Below are 20,935 nucleotides of genomic sequence, written 5' to 3'. Positions count from 1 at the left end.
GCTTTTTTTGATCTATGTTAATGATTTGGACTTGGGTGCACAGGGCAAAATTTAAAAATTTGCAGATGACACAAAACTTGGAAGTGTAGTAAACAGTGAGGAGGATAGTGATAGACTTCAAGAGGACATAGACAGGCTGGTGGAATGGGCGGACTCATGGCAGATGAAATTTAATGCAGAGAAATGCAAAGTGATACATTTTGGCAGGAAGAATGAGGAGAGGCAATATGAACTAAATTCTAAAGCGGGTGCCATTGTGGCTTTCAAAAAGGAATTGGATAAATATTTGAAGGGAAAAAATTTGCAGGGCTACGGGGAAAGAGCGAGGGAATAGGACTAATTGGATGCTCTTACAAAGAGCTGGCACAGGCTCGATGGGCCGAATGGCCTCCTTCTGTGCTGTAATGATTCTATGAATTTGCTTCCACCACCCTTTCAGGCAGTGCATTCCAGATCATAAAAGAAGGGATAACATTTTAAGTTCTGTGTAAAGATCTGCTCACTTAATGTTAACTTGACTCTTGCACCAACCTAAGAAGATAAGAAATAGGAACAGGAATAGGCAATCGGGCCCCTCCAGTCTGCTCCGCCATTCCATAAGATCATGGCTGATCTTCGACCTCAACTCCACTTTCCCGCTGGATCCCCATATCCCTTGATTCCCCGACAGTCCAAAAAAAACCTCCTATATAATGCTAACAATTTCTATTCACATTTAACATTTCGATTGGACTTATATGGACAGTGTTGCCAGTCAGGTGAACAGCACTCGCTCCAATCAGCATTGACGCTTTAGTAAATGACTCAACCGATCTGTTCTGTGCACCAGGAGGAGCAGGTCAGTCACCGAGTGTAACAGGGACTGGTGCTGCTCTCTCAGGATGGTGAGACTGTCACTTACCGCCCTAGCTGTTTGCTTATTTCTACCAGCGGGTGAGGATCACTCTTTCGTATCATTTCTTTTAGCGATTAGAGAAACACAACAGCAAGGGATTGTCATAGAAAACCCGATTAGGATACAAGAGATGACGTTACTACCACTTTAGAAAGGTATATATTCTGTCCCGTTTGACTGTTTCGATTTACTTTGTCCTTAATGTGATTTTCTTTCCTCAGCTGAGCTCCAGGGTTTTACGATCCAGATAGAACACAGTTCGATAAATGTGACAGTCGGAAGGAACGCGTTTTTTTCAGTGCGGCCGTCAGCTGAGACGAAGAGTGGGAATTGGGTCTTCAAGGATAAAACTCTCGCTCAGTGGGTCGGTACAGGTGTGTCTATAGATAATGAATACACAACACGGGTTGAGTTATTCCTCCCTAACGGGTCGCTCCAGCTGAACTCCGTGACAGTTTCGGACAGTGGAGAGTACACTGTTACCATGTTTCCCAAGACCGGCGCTCCAACAACAGCAACCATCACTCTGCATGTACTTGGTAAGTGAAAGGTTTTTGTGGGAGAGGGTTGTTTATGAACTATTTTAATTGTAATCATGTCACAATTCATTCGTCACCAGGTGTACAAGCAGTTTCGGAGCAAAACGAAAATACAATAAACTCTATCACCGCACTGCACCGAATCCAGTTAACAAACTTTTTAAAAATTCGTTCATGGGATGTGGGTGTCGCTGGCAAGGCCGGCATTTATTGCCCATCCCTGATTGCCCCTTGAGAAAGTGGTGGTGAGCCGCCTTCTTGAACCACTGCAGTCCGTGTGGTGAAGGGTCTCCCACAGTGCTGTTAGGTGGGGAGTTCCAGGATTTTGATCCAGCGACGATGAAGGAATGGCCGATATATTTCCAAGTCGAGATGGTGTGTGACTCGGAGGTGTTTGCTATTGATTGCTTTGTTATATATCTAAATGCTGATTAAAATAGATTAAGCCTAGGCATTCTTATGCTGCAAGATTACTTTACCAGGTCTGAAATTAGTTCGCTGTCACCCCACAGCACTGCCCACCAAAATCCATTCTTGCACACAACAGAAAGTGGTGGATATTCACAGTGGATCTATCAGCACCTTGTAGAAAACCAGACCATAACATTTCACGTGGCATTTTTTTGCAAAGCTGAGGACATATTTTGAGAATAAAGGGTTAATTCCCCTGTTTCTCTGGATTTAAACAGAAGGAAATGCAAAAAAGGATTGTGGAACATATTGCTGCAGGCGATTCAGTGCCGAATGAAATTAAAAGGGGAACGGAGAATCACATTGGAGGTGTCACAAAGCAACTTAGCTGAAAAGCCACTTTGCCTGTATAACTGATGAAAAGATATGTAATAGATATGAAAAGCTATGCATTTGAAACAGTGGCTTACTTGTACTTCTTTCAGTTTAGTATACTGTCGTGGCTGCTCACAACGTGGTCTCCTCTACGTTGGGGAGACCAAACACAGACTGGGTGATAGCTTTGCTGAACACCTCCGCTCTGTCAACAAGTGTGCCCCTGACCTGCAGGTCACTTGCCATTTTAATTCCTCTTCCCACTCCTACTCTGACCTCTCTGTCCTTGTCCTCCTACATTGTGCCAATGAAACTCAACGTAAATTTGAGGAACAGCACCTCATCCCTCGTTTAGGCACTTTACAACCTTCTGGACTCAACATTGATTTCAAAACCTGCAGACCATAACCGCTGCGCTCATTTTTTTCTGGACAGCCAGTGCTGCTGGTGTTGCCATTTACAGCACCTCTCGACCCATCTTTAGTTTCTTTACTTCTCCCATTACCACCCTCCTTGCCTTGCACCATCATCCCTTTGTCGTTTAATCACTCCTGCCCTCCATCCTATCATAGACCTTCCCTTGCGGAGGTGTTCAGCAAAGTGATCACCCAGTCTGCGTTTCATCTCCCCAGTGTAGAGGAGACCGCATTGTGAGCAGCGGATACAGTATACTAAATTGAAAGAAGTACAAGTAAACCGCTGTTTCACCTGGAAGGAATGTTTGGGGCCCTGGAAGTTGGGAAGGGAGGAGGTGAAGGGGCAGGTGTTGTATCTCCTGCGTTCACAAGGGAAGGTGCCGTGGGGTGCAGAGCGGGTATTGGGGGTGAAGGAAGAGTGGACCAGGGTGCTGTGGAGGGAGCGGTCCCTTCGGAATGCTGAAAGGGGAGGGGGAGATATATTTGGTGGTGGGATCGCGCTGGAGGTGGCATAAATGGCGGAGGATGATATGTTGAATGTGGAGGCTGGTGGGGTGGAAGGTGAGGACAAGTGGGACACTATCATGGTTCTGGGAGGGAAGGGAATCAGTGAGGGCAGAAGTGCAAGAAATAGGACGGACACGTCGAGGGCCCTGTCAACGACGGTGGAGGGGAATCCTCGGTTGAGGGAAAAGGAAGACACATCGGAAGCACTGGTGTGGAAGGTGATATCGTCAGAGCAGATGCGACGGAGACGGAGAAACTGGAGAAGGGAATAGAGTCCTTACAGGAAGTGGGGTGGGAGGAAGTGTAATCAAGGTAGCTGTGGGAGTCAGTGGGCTTATGATAGATATTGGTTGACAGCCTATCCCCAGAAATGGAGTTAGAGAAGTCGAGGAAGGGAAGGGAAGAGTTGGAGATGGACCATGTGAAAGTGAGGGAGGGATGGAAATTGGAAACAAAGTTGATGAAATTGTGCTTTGAGCATTTCGACACCTTGTCCTGCACAGACTATACTTAGCTCTTGAAATATCGTCTATTGCTATTTTATTTTGAGCACCTGTTATATTGTAACGAATGCCCGATAAATACTCAGAACAAAGTTGCGTGACATTTATTTTTCCTATGATACAGTGTTTGAATATTGTTATCTTGAGTTGGCATGGCGCTGCATCTTCATGTTTCTGCTTTGTTTCAAATATATAATACCTTTCCTATCACACCTACGTGATTTCCTTGGGGAAGGAATGTGTTTTAGCTGGCCGCAAAATTCCAGTGGGATTCTGGTAATGCTGGACACCTCTGGGCTGTAAATTCAATTTGGTTCTGCTTGTGAATCAGCCACATCAGAGATTGTGGTGCCTTACTCTGATTGCCAACTTTAAGGTAACATTTCCCATGTCTGGTAAACAGGACCTTCAGGAGGGGGAAGGCATTGTAAGAACAATAGGATCAGTATCCCGACGAATATTTGTCAAGGAACCAGGCGAATCCTTAACCCCCTAGCAAGGAATGTTCTGACTTTATTGCCCAGCCTAAGCCCCAGGAGTGAATGATGCCCAAGTTTTGTGTGGTGTGCTGTGTTGAATCACCCAGTTCAGATTACCAACCTTCAGTTAGGATACCCACAAACTGCTGAGTGAATGAATTAACTCTTTCTTGCCAAATCATCAAAGAAGAAATCAGATAACAAGTAAATGCATTAAAAATTATTCAATTTCAAAATCATGATTAGCACTACTTAAACATTGAGTATGAAAATATTTGGTCAATAGGATTAAATAATGCAATAAATTTCAGAGGTTATAGAAGCAGTTGAATTATACCACAATAAGTCCATATTAACTGGTTCTATGATGATCAAATTATAGTTGGGGTCAGTTTCCGAGATTGATATAAAGTAGCGAGATTAATTTAGGATTAGACTCTTTAAATAGCTGAGAAGTTAGCAGCATTAGATAGCCAGTCCAATGGATATATTAGATTCCATGTGCAGGTGGTCAACAGTACTCTTACATTTAACTGACTAATTAGCTGCATGGTCGAGTGGGTTTCTTGCAATCCTCTGGAAGGTAGGTGTTTGTTTCTGCAATGTCAAGGTGATGAGCCGCCTTCTAGAGGTGTTATCTGTTGCTCCTGAGTCCTCTGTTCCTCTGTAAATGCACCTCATGACAAAGAAATGGTATGTGGACTAACTGGCTTAAATCTTGCCTTCCCCAGTCTCAGGAAAACTAAGTGACATTGTTATGGACAGTTACATGGGGAAGATGGGTATCGAGGGATATGGGCCAAGTGCAGGCAATTGGGACTAGCTTAGTGGTATAAACTGGGCGACATGGACATGTTGGGCCGAAGGGCCTGTTTCCATGTTGTAACTTCTATGATTCTATGATTCTATGTCTGCCTGCCATCGACTGGTATCGCTGTGCCATCTGACCTATAATGTCTTTCAGCTTGCATTAGATTCACTTTTTCATTTTAGAGACACCCTTCTACATACACTAGGTAAAGATTACTAAAAACAAAGAAGGAAAGCGAAGAAGCAAAGAAAACCAAGGAGAATATAAAAAACCTGAAGCTGTATTAAAACACCCTCTTATATGCCCTTGATTTTTCAAAGAAACCCCCTCCACTATGTTGACCAACCTTCGTGGAATATGTGTCAGAAGAGTTCACCTCTTTTTGGCTTGCTATCTCGAACAGTCGTTTTAGTGCCCCATGTAATGTCAGGTTGCAGGTAACTGCAAAACTCAGACACGTTAGATGGCAATTCACACCCTTAACTCCTCAGTCACTCAGTACAAAGAACTGGCGATGTGTTTTAAGTTAAGTAGTCACGAGCTTATCGCTCCTACTGAGCTATCTGGGCCTGTGGCTGTGATGACTTATGCTTGTTTAAATTCTGTTGTCACAGTATTCACAGAGCTTAGCTGCTAAAATCCTACAGTTTTGTCTGGCTAGTGACCCCATTTTGAGGACATCCTGAAGGCATTTGCAGGGCATTGTGCCTACTGCATCGGTCCCATTAAGAAATTGTCTTCTTCACCTGGTCTCTTGTGGATGAGATTGCAACTCGTGGCTTACCACACCAGCATTTGTTATTCAGTAATGTTTTATTCTACAGCTATATTATTGAGCTGACTGTGTTTCTCCAGTGTTATTTAGTTAGTGCAGTTGTTCTTAATTGACATTTACAGATGTTTTAGTAGTTTACTGCTGCTCTCTTTTACGTTGGATGGGAAATTGAGCGGGAGATAAAGTCCAGATTTTTGCCTCCAGACTGTAAAGAATATGATGGGTTGGCCAGGAGGAAGTTCTCCCAAAAACCTTTGGCAAACTACAGTTAACTCATATATCGCACAGGAATGAACGTTTTGGGGCTTATTTCTGGAGTTTTAAGGTTTAATGAAGAATTCCCATATCATTTGCATAATTTCCTTAATAGAAACACAAGTAATCTGCAACATGTAAACATCAGCTGTGAGTGTGACAGTAAATTATTTGTTATTAATTAAATGTTTCCAAACCTAGTGAGTTTGGAGGGGATTTATTTTTATTATTGGCATACACAATATTTGCTCTTTGTACAACTGAAGTAATATATTGATTCTCTACTAGAATACAGGTTAATGATTTATACATTTCTGTGGCGTTGTACGTTAATTAGGTTTAATAATACACAGGAAAGTTATCTAGTGGAATGTGAAAGATCCTGGTATAAAAAGAAAGTAAGAACTTGCATTTATTTAATGCTTTTCATTAACTGCAGCAAGACCTGGACAACATCCAGGCTTGGGCTGATAAGTGGTAAGTAACATTCATGCCAGACTAGTGCCAGGCAATGACCATTTCCAACAAGAGAGAGCCTAACCACCTCCCCTGATATTCAACGGCATTACCATCGCCAAATAGAGAGTCATAGAGTCATAGAGTTATACAGCACGGATAGAGGCCCATCGTGTCCGCGCCGGCCATCAAGCCCAGTCTAATCTAATCCCATATTCCAGCATTTGGTCCGTAGCCTTGTATGCTATGGCATTTCAAGTGCTCATCCAAATGCTTCTTGAATGTTGTGAGGGTTCCTGCCTCCACAACCCTCTCAGGCAGTGAGTTCCAGACTCCAACCACCCTCTGGGTGAAAAAGTTCTTTCTCAAATCCCCTCTAAACCTCCCGCCTTTTACCTTGAATCTATGCCCCCTTGTTATAGAACCCTCAACGAAGGGAAAAAGCTCCTTAGTATCCATCCTATCTATGCCCCTCATAATTTTGTACACCTCAATCATGTCCCCCCTCAGCCTCCTCTGCTCCAAGGAAAACAAACCCAATCTTCCCAGTCTCTCTTCATAGCTGAAGCACTCCAGCCCTGGTAACATCCTGGTGAATCTCCTCTGCACCCTCTCCAAAGCGATCACATCCTTCCTGTAGTGCGGCGACCAGAACTGCACACAGTACTCCAGCTGTGGCCTAACCAGTGTTTTATACAGCTCCATCATAACCTCCTTGCTCTTATATTCTATGCCTCGGCTAATAAAGGCAAGTATCCCATATGCCTTCTTTACCACCTTATCTACCTGTTCCGCCGCCTTCAGGGATCTGTGAACTTGCACACCAAGATCCCTCTGACCCTCTGTCTTGCCTAGGGTCCTCCCATTCATTGTGTATTCCCTTGCCTTGTTAGTCCCTCCAAAGTGCATCACCTCGCACTTTTCCGGGTTAAATTCCATTTGCCACTGTTCCGCCCATCTGACCAACCCATCTATATCGTCCTGCAGACTGAGGCTATCCTCCTCGCTATTTACCACCCTACCAATTTTTGTATCATCAGCGAACTTACTGATCATACCTTTTACATTCATATCCAAGTCGTTAATGTAGACCACAAACAGCAAGGGCCCCAGCACAGATCCCTGTGGTACCCCACTGGCCACAGGCTTCCAGTCACAAAAACAACCTTCGACCATCACCCTCTGCCTTCTGCCACTAAGCCAGTTTTGTATCCAAAGTGCCAAGGCACCATGGACTCCATGTGCTCGTACCTTCTTGACCAGTCTCCTGTGCGGGACTTTATCGAAGGCCTTACTGAAATCCATGTATACCACATCCACTGCGTTACCCTCATCCACACGCCTAGTCACCCCCTCAAAAAATTCAATCAAATTAGTCAGACATGATCTTCCCTTGACAAAGCCATGTTGACTATCCCTGATTAATCCTTGCTTCTCCAAGTGGAGACTAATTTTGTCCTTCAGAATTTTTTCCAATAATTTTCCTACCACTGATGTTAGGCTCACTGGTCTGTAGTTCCCCCGTTTTTCCCTACTCCCCTTCTTGAATAATGGTACTACATTAGCGGTTCTCCAGTCCTCTGGCACATCCCCTGTGGTCAGAGAGGTTCTGAATATATGTGTTAGAGCCCCCGCAATCTCCTCCTTTGCCTCACACAGTAGCCTGGGATACATTTCGTCCGGGCCTGGGGATTTATCCATTTTTAGGCCTGCTAAAACCGCCAATACCTCCTCCCGCTCGATGTTAATATGTTCGAGAATATCACAGTCCCCCTGTCGTATTTCTATGTCTACGTCGTCCTTCTCCATAGTGAAAACAGATGCAAAAAATTCATTTGGAACCCCTCCTACATCTTCCGGCTCCACACACAGATTGCCATTTTTGTCCCTAATGGGCCCTATTTTTTCCCTAGTTATCCTCTTACCCTTAATATACTTATGAAACATCTTAGGATTTTCCTTTATTTTGCTCGCCAGTGTTTTTTCATGGCCCCTCCTTGATCTCCTAATTTCCTTTTTAAGTATCCCCCTGCACTTTTTGTACTCCTCTAGGGCTTCCTCCGTCCTTAGCCTTTTGTATCTGCCAAAAGCCCTCATTTTTTTCCTAATCCATTCTCGTATATCCCCTGACATCCAAGGTTCCCTGGAGTTCTTGGAACCACCCTTGATCTTTACGGGAACATGTTGCCATTGTATGGTCTCAATCTCCCTTTTGAAAGACTCCCATTGCTCCGATGCGGATTTTCCTACAAGCAGCTGATCCCAGTCCATTTTGGCCAGATCCTGCCTTATCCTATTAAAATCCCCCACCATCAACATCCTGGGGGTCACCATTGACCAGAAACTTAACTGGACCAGCCACATAAATACTGTGGCCACAAGAGAAGGTCAGAGGCTGTGTATTCTGCGGCGAGTGACTCACTTCCTGACTCCCCAAAGCCTTTCCACCATCTACAAGGCACAAGTCAGGAGTGTGATGGAATACTCTCCACTTGCCTGGATGAGTGCAGTTCCAACAACACTCAAGAAGCTCGACACCATCCAGGACAAAGCAGCTGCTTGATTGGCACCCCATCCACCACCCTAAACATTCACTCCCTTCACCACCGGCGCACCGTGGCTGCAGTGTGTACCATCTGCAGGATGCACTGCAGCAACTCGCCAAGGCTTCTTCCCAATCCCGCGACCTCTAGAAGGACAAAGGAAGCAGGCACATGGGAACAACACCACCTGCATATTCCCCTCCAAGTCACACACCATCCCGACTTGGAAATATATCGCCATTCCTTCATCGTCGCTGGGTCAAAATCCTGGAACTCCCTACCTAACAGCACTGTGGGAGAACCTTCACCACACGGACTGCAGTGGTTCAAGAAGGCGGCTCACCACCACCTTCTCAAGGGGCAATTAGGGATGGGCAATAACTGCTGGCCTTGCCAGCGACGCCCACATCCCATGCACGATTTTAAAAAATGGTCAGTATTAGGACCTCTACTCTTTTTGATATATATTAGTGACCTGGACTTGGGTATGGAGGGTATAATTTCAAAATTTGCAGATGACACGAAACTCGGAAATGTAGTAAACACTGTGGAGATTAGTAACGGACTTCAGGAGGCCATAGACAGACTGGTTAAATGGACAGACACATGGCAGATGAAATTTAATGCAGAAAAGTGAGAAGTGATGCATTTTGGTAGGAAGAACGAGGAGAGGCGATATAAACTAAATGGTACAATTTTAAAGGGGGTGCAGGAACAAAGCGACCTGGAGGTATATGTACACAAACCTTTGAAGGTGGCGGGGCAAGTTGAGAACGCTGTTAAATAAGCATATCGGAACCTGGGCTTTATAAATAGAGGCACAGAGTACAAAAGCAAGGGAGTTATTCTAAACTTTAATAAAATATTGGTTCGGCCTCAGCTGGAGAATTGTGTTGAATTCCTGGCACCACATTTTAGGAAGGATGTCAAGGCCTCAGAGAGGGTGCAGAAGAGATTTACTAAAATGGTGCCAGCGATGAGGGATTTCAGTTATGTGGTGAGACTAGAGAAGCTGGGGTTGTTCTCCTTAGAACAGAGAAGGTTAAGCGGAGATTTGATAGAGGTGTTCAAAGTGACGAAAGGTTTTGACAGAGTAAATAAGTTTCCAGTGGCAGTGGGGTCAGTAATCAGAGAACACAGATTTAAGGTGATCAGCAAAGGAGCCAGAGGCGACATGAGGAATGCACTGCCTGAAGTGGTGGTGGAAACAGATTCAATAGTAACTTTCAAAAGGGAATAGGATAAATAATTGATGGGAAAAAAATTCCTGGGCTATGGGGAAAGAGCTGGGGAATGGGGTTAATTGCCAGCATAGGCACGATGTGCTGAATGGCCTCCTCCTGTGTTGGACCTACTATTATTCTGTGATACTCTATCTGGGATTCCTTCAAGGTGATCAATTCATGGAATGAAGAAGTTCCTGATATTGGTTCCCAATTTGCCTTTAGCCCTATGAACCTGGGTCCTGCTGTCTTCCTCTCAATTTTATTTGAAGTACTTTTCAGGATTTATCTTTTCCATACAATTTATTATTTTCTGTACCCAATGAGATCACCTCTTAGATCTCTTTTAAGGCTGAAAAGCAAAAGTTTCCTAATTTTTTCTATCATGACTTAGCCCCAAAACTCTCATGCGTTATCTCTGCTCTGTCTCTCACAGTTGAATGCCTCCTCTGTGTCTCAAGTGTTCAGAACTGCACACAGTACTCAAGGTGCAATCTGAGCAGAATACTTTACCATTTGGGTATGCCTTTCTCTGACTTGTTCTCCATAATGTTGACTAATTGGTTCAGCATTCTCTTAGCATTGTGATTGTTGCTCTTCAATGGTTGGAGCATCAAGTATACTCCTACTCTTACATCTGTTTCAACTTCACCTGTAACTATTTTCACCAGCATTCATGCAGTGCATATGTCACCTATTTTTTCCTTGCTATGTTCAGTACTTTACACTTTATTTTTACATCCCAATTAAATGCCACCTGCCATTGTTGAACGTTTCAGTCAGTTTCTTAGTCTTTCCAGAGGTTTAACGTTAATTTTCATATATTTGAGCTCAGCTAATTGTGTTTTGTCTGATGTCTTTTTGAAGCCTAGGTAACCACGTACTTTGCCTTTTCATAGTTTACTTGCCCTGTCGCTTCCTCAATAAGGTTAAGTAGTTTAGTCAGGCAGAATGTTTTCTCTTCTGAATCCATGTTGATTTTGTAGGAGGTTATTATTTACAAATAATAAAATGTATTCTTGATAATTGAATTTTTTGAACATTATGCTGATGGGAGACTGTTGATTAACTGTGAACTGCCTCTGACACTCAGAGTTGAGAATCCATAGTTAAAATTTATATTTTATTTATGCTGGTCCAAGTGACATTCCAGCACAATTGATATAGACATTCAAATGCAACAAAAATACTTCACATCCATACATATTTTAAAAAATAACAACACATTTAAGCCTTCAAAGTATCTGAAATATTAATTTACAAACACAATATTTACCTGTGAAATACTACATCCATTAACTTAACCCATTGAATGGGATGTAGAAAATGATGTAATCGCGTTTCCCTTTTAATTGTATTTACAGAACCAGTTTCTAGCGTCAATGTATCGGCCAACAATTCAAAACCAGTAGAAAACATCGATACTGTTTCACTGTCTTGTTCCGCCTCAGGCAGTGTACAGTCACGGATATGGTTTAAGAATAACCGAGCTATCCAGGATAATGACAGAATAATAACAACATCTCCGGACAATAGAACACTGACTATAATCAGTGTTAACAGAAATGATTCTGGAACATATAAATGTAATGCAAGCAATGATTTTAGCAGCAATTCTGGAGATACTATCCTGCAAATTAACTGTAAGTACGCAGGGGGCTCAAATCATTAGTTTAGATTTAATATTAGTGATTATTTTAGCTATAAAGAAACCACATATTTTCTTAAATTTCTTGTAGATGGACCAGAGAACGTCAATATTACACCCCCAGGGCCAGTTTCGGTAAAATTGGGGCACACTCTTGCATTGCATTGTTCTGCCCTATCGGTCCCAGCCGGTGCATATGAATGGTACAATGGGACCAGTGTGTTAAAGACAGGACAAACTTACACTATTGACTCAATAAGCTCGCATCATGATGGGAATTACACTTGTCAGGTTAATAACATCATAACCAAAAAAGGCAGTACTGCTACCATACAGGTAACTGTACAAGGTAAGTAAATGTTTTACTGCACATTTCATCGTTAAGAACTTTGGCCAGTCTTGTAACCCTGAATGCATTTCCTTCATTTGAAGTAGTGTGATGTAGGTGATCTAGCTGACTTAGAGAAATTGAAATTATCAGTAAAATTTTGGTGAGGTTATATCATCCAAGGGTATGTAAACTGTCACAGATGGAATAGTCCAAATGATCTCATACATACTGTAATATGATGTGTAATGTACATAATTTTTAGATTTTGTAATCAGAATCATGCAAATTCATTATAGCTATCTACTCGATCCCTGGAAATAACTTGTACGTCATTATCTTAAGTCTACAACCTGCCTCCTTTTGCGGCTTTCAATCTCCCTGCTATTTCCATGTACTTTTGCATCTGTTTCTTGAAATGTTTATCTAGCTCCCTCTTCGGCATAATGATTGAATCGGGATCAGCAGCCACTTTTCGTGAACAATAGTTTATAAGCTCCACTCTAGTAGGAAGCTATGGTTTATGCACCTTTTACTGGTTTACAGGCCAGTGACAACAATTTTTTCCTAGTTACGTTTCTTTCACAATTTGAGCACTTCTATTATATAATCTATTAATATTCTCCGTTGCAGTGTGAACAGTCTAGTTTTTGAGTCCCTCTTCTAATCTATATCCTCCCACCGCTCGCATCCCAGTGATACCCAAACTGCAAACTGTATGGTCTGACGATTTTAATGTGCAGACTCGTCGTCACCTCCTGGATTTTTACATTCAACACACTCATATACATAAAACCCAGATTCACATTTGTCCCTTTCGTGGACTTCCTGGTTGAAATCCTGCTTTTATATATCTGTGTAACCTCATCCCCACCTCGCTCAGTTCCTGCACTCCGTTAAGAATCTGCCATTTCTGTTAATGGAAAGGAAAACCATGAAAGGTGTATAATAGGTGGCTACTCCCATTTCGCCTGTTTTTACCAGATTGACAAAAGTTAAAACCCCCCAATCCTATTGACAAGAAAATAGAGCATAGAATAAGATAGGCTGCTGATTCGCTATTATTATTATTTATATTTATTATTATTTTAATACTGCTATTAATCCATTTGAAATAAGATGGTTGATGTCATTGAAGAGAGGAATGCCATTGCAAACACTGCCGATACGGCAGTAATCTCCAGAGTCTAAAACGTAGTCACTTCTAGGTGAGGAGGAGTTCTTCCTGAATTGTACTGGATCTCCTCTGTTTTGGCTACTGCCCATGACCCATTTCACCCAATATTTGGTTATTACAGGAACATGCACCCAAATTGGAAGGCTCATTTGAAAAAGAATGAAATATACATTGCAGCTGAGGCAACATATTAGTTTTGGAGTTTGGTAAGAAACCTGATGCCTTGTGGAGTTTTGGAAGATAACGTCGACGACAATAGGGATTTCATTCAGTGCTACCTTAGCGCCAGGCTGGGCCAAGGAACTGAATGAGCTGGAAATGTGTGGGAACTGAAGCATCTTGTTGATTGTGGAGTTGCACATAGTTGTTTTTGAATGAAGTGATCATTAGTTGTGTAGGATTCAATCATGGCCATTACTATTATTTGTATCCCTTGAAACTTAGAAACAGTCACGCACTATGACAATAAAATCTGAAATATATATTTCTCTTGCGATTACACATTGCTACTGAAGTGCATTTATTTCTTCTGTGTGATAATCGCGTTCATTATTTTTCCCTTCTAGCAATTTCAAATGAAACCAATGGCGACAATAACATAAGCAGTGGCGCCATAGCCGGGATAGTGATTGCTGTTCTTGTTGGCGTGGCTTTGATCAGCGGGATAAGTGCATGGTTGGTCAAAAGGAAAGCAGGCAGGTAAATATTGCATTCAAATTTTACTTGCACCTTTCATATTTTTGTCAAGAGCCCGGTGGATTCAATTTAAGTCGTTTTGTAAGAAGTTGTTTCCCAATATTTCTATATCCCATTTCAAATATATGTAGATTTAAGGCAAGTTTCCACAGTTAATATTAATTGTTGTTTTCCGATTGATTGGAGTCCGCCTCTGTACGCTGTAATCACAACTTCCCTCCACCGGTGATGCCGCTTTGCCTCAGTTTTGCATCTCCCAACATCTCAAGCTGTAGTAGAGCGAAATTTGTAGGCTTCTGCTCATTTTAACCTGCTTCCCAAATTGCCCCATGTTTTAATATTTGACTATAAATGATAGGTTAAAAAAATTAAGGGCACATTGTACGGCTTTATACTGCGAATTATTTCTCCGTGCCCTGATCAAATTATTTGCCCTACCCCGCTTCACCTGAAGATAACTCCAGATGTGGCGATCGATTAGTATGCATGAAATTTCTTGCTTCCAGTTAGCAAAACAGTTTTGATTAATAATTCAGTAGTAAATATAATTTATGTTGCAGTTCATATTTGATGATTTATTGCAATAAAGTATCCTCCTGAAAAGTTCACATTTTGGTCTGTTGCACAACATTTGTTTAGGATGAAAGATCGAGCGCGGGGGCAAAATGATAGGAAAATTACTGCAACAGTAAACGGTAAGTGAAATACATTCGCACTTCCACGTTGCTGTGCCAAAGCAAGTTTTAAAAGTTTTTGTTGATTTGAAATTACTTGACCATATATCAGACAGCTTTTGAAGCTTTATGCTCGCACCTTAAATGAACAGAACCTAAAACAACAACCCCTGTGCTGTGCTTTGCAAATGAGTTAACTGCATAGCATTCTTAATACTTGTTTGGGAAAAGATGACATGAGCACATGTTTAACTCACACCTGAATGAAAATCCCTTTATTTCACTAACTTTTATAGAACATAGAAAGATTACAGCACAGAAGGAGGCCATTCGGCCCATCGAGTCCGCGGCCGGCTCTATGCAAGAGCAATCCAGCTAGTCCCACTCTTCCTCCCCCCCCCCCCAATCCCCGTTGCGCTTGCAAATGTTTGCCTTTCAAGTACTTATTCAGTTCCCTTTTGATTGAATCTGCCTCCACCACTCCCTCGGGCAGTGCATTCCAGATCCTAACCACTCGCTGTGTAAAAAAAGTTTTTCCTCATGTCACCTTTGGTTCTTTTGCCAATCACCTTAAATCTCTTTTAACCTCTGTTTTCGTAGCCATTTTCGTGTGATAGTCTCCTCATGCACAGACTTGTGTGTTCCTTATACCAGCTCAGGAGCTCATATTTTTACAGAGATACTGACTGGGCAAGAAGGTGGAATTTCTGCTGAAGCTGAAACATTTATATTGTTTCCTAATTGGGTATTGCATTATGACGCATGTGATCCATTTGTAATGCTAGTCATTTCAACTAACACTCAAATTAAGAAGTATTGGGGGTAATTTTGACGTTGTGCCATAGTGTCTAATGGGCGATAGCGAATCGGCAGCCCATTTTACAACTCTCCCATTGACTTCAATGGAAATTAAAATCTGGAGAAATGTAAAGCGGGCTTCCAACTCGCAATCACCCATTTTACCTTATCACACAATGTCAAGATTACGCCCATTGTTTGGTAGGTTCCCGCACTTTTCATTCCTTGATTAAGCCTGTTCCCACAGTACCTTTGATGGAAAAATAGAAGTTATGATCTCAGCAGCCTTTAATTTGATGAGCACAGAATCCACTCAAAATACTGTAACAGAAATAAAAAAACAACTAAAAGTTGCAATTTCTTATAATGTAAATCGACTGTTCTGTCTAATTCCATTAGCATCTAGAATGGTTCATTGATCTAGGAAGGATGTCAAGGCCTGGGAGAGGGTTCAGAAGTGATTTACTAGAATGGTACCAGGGATGAGGGACTTCACTTACGTGGAGTGACTGGAGAAGCTGGGGTTGTTCTTCTTAGAGCAGAAGAGGTTAAGGGGAGATTTAATAGACGTGTTCAAAATCATGAAAGGTTTTGGTACAGTAAATAAGGAGAAACTGCTTCCAGTGGCAGAAGGGTCGGAAACCAGAGGACACAGATTTAAGGTACATGTAATTGGCAAAAGAGCCCGAGGCAGGATGAGGAGAATATTTCTTACCCAGTGAGTTGTTATGACCTGGATTGCGCTGCCTGAAAGGATGTTGGAAGCAGATTCAGTCATAACTTTCAAAAGGGAATTGGATAAATACTTGAGAGGGAAAATGTTGCAGGGCCATAGGGAAAGTACAAGGGAATTGGACTAATTGGATAGCTCTTTCAAAGAGCCGGCACACATAATGGGCTGAATGGCCTCCTTCTGTGCTGTATTATTCTATGATTATGTGATTGTACTTTCAAGGCTGATAAAATGTTTGATATTCCCACAGACATATCTGCTACAATCGGTGAGAACTCAGCAGGGACCTATGAAAATATTCCAAGAAAGCAAAAGGTTTGTACGGTTCTATGAATATACTGGTATATTGCTGAGCTCAATAAACAAAAGGGAATCTATGCTTGTTTACAACCATCAAAGTTATTGTTCATGTAGTAGTAGTAAACTGCAGTCACTTATAAGCCAGACCAGTTGGGGATGGCGGGCTTCCTTGCCTAAGAACATTAGTGGACCTGCTGGGTTTATACCACAATCCAAAAATGTTCCTGGTGCTAGTTAGAATATTGGGGTGAATTTTCAGTTTTATCACTGAAACCAAATTAGGCTTTGTGTAACATCGGTGTTTGATGCTCTTGTTCCCACCGGGCGGTAGAAGTGGAAATTTACCTCCTGCCGTTTAGTTTGGGGAATGGATAGTTTAGGTAAGCTGTTCTAGCTTGTATCTTGGATATTATGATGTCATGCTAACCATACTTAATTCTGAAACAACTACATGGGATTCTTTGCTCAACTGCGTTTGCAAATAATATTTTTATCGAATTGCTTTTGCACAGGAGAGAGCTACGAAACCACTTGATGATAACTCCACTTACATGGTAAGGAAATTATTTTGTTTATTCATTTTAAGCATTCACTTACAGTTTTTTTTCTTTATTTCGTTTCAGTTCTCTTTTGTCGCACTCCATTTCTCGGCCAATATGTTAGCTAAAAAGCATTATTTCTTCAATTTTAACAGGGATTACAGCTGCAAGATCAATCAGTTTACAGTGATCTGGTGAGGTACGTGGGTAGAATATTTTATGAGCGATCCACCGTGTTGAGAAAAAAATGAGATTTAGACATTTTTATTTGTTCTCAGGATATGGGCATCAGATGTCAAGGCAGTGTTTATGCTTGATCCCCAGTTGCCCTAAGGGCATTAAGTGTCAACCACATAGTGTAGGACTGGAGACACATGTAGACTGGTTAGGGTGACAAGATACTTTCTCGGAAGGACGTTGCTGAACCAATTGGGTTTTTATGACGAATGCAATTTCATAGCATTTTTCTGGTGCGATCTCACAAATTATCAGATACGTGGAGTTCAACTTCAGAATTTGCCATGGTGAGCTTTTAACTCTAGACTTCTGGGTGACCAGTCCAATGGAATACCGTGCCCTATTTGAGAATAAAGTATATACTTTAAGTACATTGTGAGTGTACCGAATATTGATCTTGGTTCGTTTCCCTAAATGTTCAGACATTGTGCATAAAGCAAACAAAATACCATTACAACTAAGAATGCTGATTTCAGATATTTACTGTAAAGCTTCCAATTTGTGATCTTGCTTGATTCTAAAGACAACCTGCTGTACTGAACGCCAAAGATCCTGTTAGAGCAAGGTTCATTGTTCTGTGCTTTGTCAGACATCTCATGAGGTGGTGGGCAGGGGGTGGGGGGAACGCTACCATTCATCTAACGTTCCAGATGTGGAGAGTGGGAAAATCAGTGTTTCTGCTCTTGATCAGCAACTACGGACCCAGTTGGAAATTGTGCCTGTGTTTGGGCATGTTAGCTTCAGTTTGTCCACGTGCTGTCAAGACTCTGCTCTTTTATATGTATTTTATACATATATTTAAAAAAGATATCCAATATATCCTGTATTGCAAATCATACAAAATCAACTCCTAACTGCCTGCTATTTCCAGCAACCAGACAAATTTAATTTGCACAGGAGAAGGTGCATAAAAAAGATTTACAAGGATGATACTTGAACTCAGAGGGTTGAACTGTCAGGGAAGAAAAACAGGCTGCGGCTGTTTTCTCTAGAAAAGAAAAGACTGAGAGGTGACTTGATAAAGGTTTTGAAAATTATGAAGGGGTTTAATAACGTAGAAGTAGAGAAGTCATTTTCACTTTTGGGAGAGTGCAAAATTAGGGGCCATGAATATAAGATAGTCACAAATCAATAAGGAATTCAGGAGAAAATTCTTTACCCAAAGATTGGTGAGAATGTGGAACTTGCTACCAGGAGTAGTTGAGGTGAATAGCATAGATTCATTTAAGGGGAAGCTAGATAAGTACTTCAGGAGAGAAAAGAATATAAGGATTTGTTGATAGGGTCAGATGAAGTAAGATGGGAGGAGGCTCGTGTGGAGCATAAACACCGGCATAGACTTTTGGGGACAATTGGACTGTTTCTGTGCTGCAAGTTCTATGTAATTCTGAGAACAATGTTCTTTCACTTTGTGCAATTTCCCACAACCAACAATCCACCCCACCCTTGCAGGATTGCCAATTCACATAAGCAATGACATCTGTTGCTATTTCCCAAAAGCAATATATTTCACTGAAATTATTCATACATGTTCAGAGTTAACTTTATCTGTATTTTTATTTCCACAGACATTAACTTTATTGGCGACTCATTAGGCGTTGTTGGCTTATGACTGGTGACAACAGAGACCAACTAATTCAAGAAGATGTTGCCGCAAGAAACTTTTCTCACCTTTCTTTTAATATGTTTGTTCTCTGCCACCCCCAGCCCTATCCAGAGTCTCTCCCCGAGATATCCTCTTTCAACCTCTCTACTCAGCTATTCGTCATCCTCATGATACCAATCTTCATCTCAACTCACCTTGACTTCTCTCCTCTGATTTCACTCCCCTTCTGTCCTCATTAAACCTCTCCTTCCATATAAACTCTCTTATCGATAATCATTGCCACCCCTCAACCTCGCCATCTAACTTGGCCTCTCTCTACTTCCTTCGATCACAGACTAGGCCATCTCCGACCACTTCCCTGTATCTCTCACCAACAATGTCCCCTTACCACCTTTCAAATGTGTTTCCCTCAAATCATTTACAACGTTACTTTCAAGCTGTCAACTTACTAGCCTTTGGCCTTCCATTCACCATGATACAACAGCAACTGTCAATGTGCTCATCCACTCCCTCAGCTCCATGTTTGATGCCCTTGTCCCCAGTAATAACTTTACTCTTTCCCATCCTGGTTGTTCTCCTTGGTATGGCACCAATCTTTATTTACTCAGGTCCAAGGGATGTGGACGTGAGTGTTTCTGGCACACAACTGGTTTTGCCATCTATCCCCAGATCTGACTGGATCACATGAAACCTCACTCTCCTCTGCCAAAACTGCCCACTACTCTGGATCATTATGGAGAACAATGATAAGCCTTGGGTTCTTTACTCCATTACCAATGGTTTCCATTAAGTCCTTCTTCCCCTGCTCCTTCCACCCTCACCTCCAACAATAAGGGCAAGGAGCTCATCAACTTCTTTATTACTAAGGTTGAGACCATCCATTCAGCTGCCATTGATGCTTTACCCCCCTTCATCTTGCCCATCAAGCCAATCCTCACTCCAGACTCCCTTCCTGCCCTAAACCTGTTCCTGCATCCTTCTCTGGTGTCTCTCATATCTCCCCTAAAGTGCTGTCTGAGCTCATGTCCATCAGACCCACCTCCTGCTCCTTTAACCCCTTTCCAACTAAACTGCTGGCCACCCAACATCTCTTGCTGGCCTCCATGCTAACTGACATTGTAAATGGTTACCTCTCCTCAAGCACTGACCCTGACCGTTTAAAACTGTTCCTCCTCAAAAACATCACCGTCACGCCTTCTGTTGCACACTGCCGACCCATCTCTAACCTCCTTTTATTTTCCAAAGTTTTTGAACGTGTTGCCACCTCTCACATCCATGCGCATCTTTCCCGCCCCTCCATGTTTGAAACTCTTAAATCAGGTTTCCAACTCACTGGTGCACTTACACAGCCCCAATCAGTCTCAAATTGAACCTTTATAAAACACTGGTTTGACCACAACTGGAGTATTCTGTCCATTTCTGGGCACCGCACTTTAGGAAGGGTGTGAAGGCCTTAGAGAGGGTGCAGAAAAGATTTACTAGAATGGTTCCAGGGATGAGGGACTTCAGTTATGCGGATAAACTGGAGGAGCTGGGGTTGTTCGCCTTAGAGCAGAGAAGGTTGAGAGGAAATTTGATAGAAGTGTTCAAAATCATGAAGGGTTTAGATAAAGTAAATAAAGAGAAACTGCTCCCATTGGCGGAAGGATCGAGAACCAGAGGACACAGATTTAAGGTTATTGGCTAAAGAACCAAAGGCGACGTGAGGAAAAGCTTTTCTACATAGCAAGTAGTTATGATCTGGAATGCGCTGCCTGAAAGGGCGGTGGAAGCAGATTCACTCATGGCTTTCAAAAAGGAATTGGATAAATACTTGAAGGGAAAAAATTTGCAGGGCTACAGGGAAAGAGCGGGGAAATGGGACTAACTGGATTGCTCTTACAAAGAGTTGGCACGGGCTCGATTGGCCAAATGGCCTCCTTCTGTGCTGTAAAGATTCAATGATTCTATGATTCTAAATGACATCATCTGTTACTTTGACTGTTGTGCATTTTCCTCCTCGTCCTCCTCA

The 20,935-nt window shown here is 42.2% G+C and overlaps 2 protein-coding genes across 2 annotated transcripts; both read left to right on the top strand.

The window, feature by feature from the left end:
- The first annotated feature begins 844 nt into the window (after positions 1-844).
- Positions 845-20,323, top strand: LOC137306187 (V-set and transmembrane domain-containing protein 5-like). Its single transcript, XM_067975275.1, has 8 exons — positions 845-933; positions 1,117-1,434; positions 13,908-14,040; positions 14,677-14,732; positions 16,493-16,557; positions 17,055-17,096; positions 17,237-17,280; positions 18,887-20,323. Exons 1-8 carry the CDS (start codon positions 882-884, stop codon positions 18,891-18,893), a joined length of 717 nt encoding a protein of 238 aa, XP_067831376.1. The 5' UTR covers positions 845-881; the 3' UTR covers positions 18,894-20,323.
- Positions 4,675-13,504, top strand: LOC137306100 (carcinoembryonic antigen-related cell adhesion molecule 1-like). The gene is made up of 4 exons (XM_067975162.1): positions 4,675-4,708; positions 11,553-11,831; positions 11,928-12,172; positions 13,463-13,504. The coding sequence occupies exons 1-4, from the start codon at positions 4,675-4,677 to the stop codon at positions 13,502-13,504; spliced, it is 600 nt and encodes a 199-aa protein (XP_067831263.1).
- Positions 20,324-20,935: the final 612 nt, after the last annotated feature.

Source organism: Heptranchias perlo, chromosome 42 (genome assembly GCF_035084215.1).
Source record: "Heptranchias perlo isolate sHepPer1 chromosome 42, sHepPer1.hap1, whole genome shotgun sequence".
In the NCBI taxonomy this organism is placed as follows: domain Eukaryota; kingdom Metazoa; phylum Chordata; class Chondrichthyes; order Hexanchiformes; family Hexanchidae; genus Heptranchias; species Heptranchias perlo.
This window is presented reverse-complemented; position numbering and strand designations above follow the sequence as displayed.

Excerpts from the sequence above, each read along its gene's own strand:
- LOC137306100 (XM_067975162.1), top strand. The coding sequence starts at position 4,675 with ATGGTCGAGTGGGTTTCTTGCAATCCTCTGGAAG. Across the intron at positions 4,709-11,552 it reads TTCTTGCAATCCTCTGGAAG|AACCAGTTTCTAGCGTCAAT; the intron begins GTAGGTGTTTGT and ends TTGTATTTACAG. Across the intron at positions 11,832-11,927 it reads TACTATCCTGCAAATTAACT|ATGGACCAGAGAACGTCAAT; the intron begins GTAAGTACGCAG and ends AATTTCTTGTAG.
- LOC137306187 (XM_067975275.1), top strand. The coding sequence starts at position 882 with ATGGTGAGACTGTCACTTACCGCCCTAGCTGTTTGCTTATTTCTACCA. Across the intron at positions 16,558-17,054 it reads ATATTCCAAGAAAGCAAAAG|GAGAGAGCTACGAAACCACT; the intron begins GTTTGTACGGTT and ends GCTTTTGCACAG. Across the intron at positions 17,097-17,236 it reads ATGATAACTCCACTTACATG|GGATTACAGCTGCAAGATCA; the intron begins GTAAGGAAATTA and ends CAATTTTAACAG.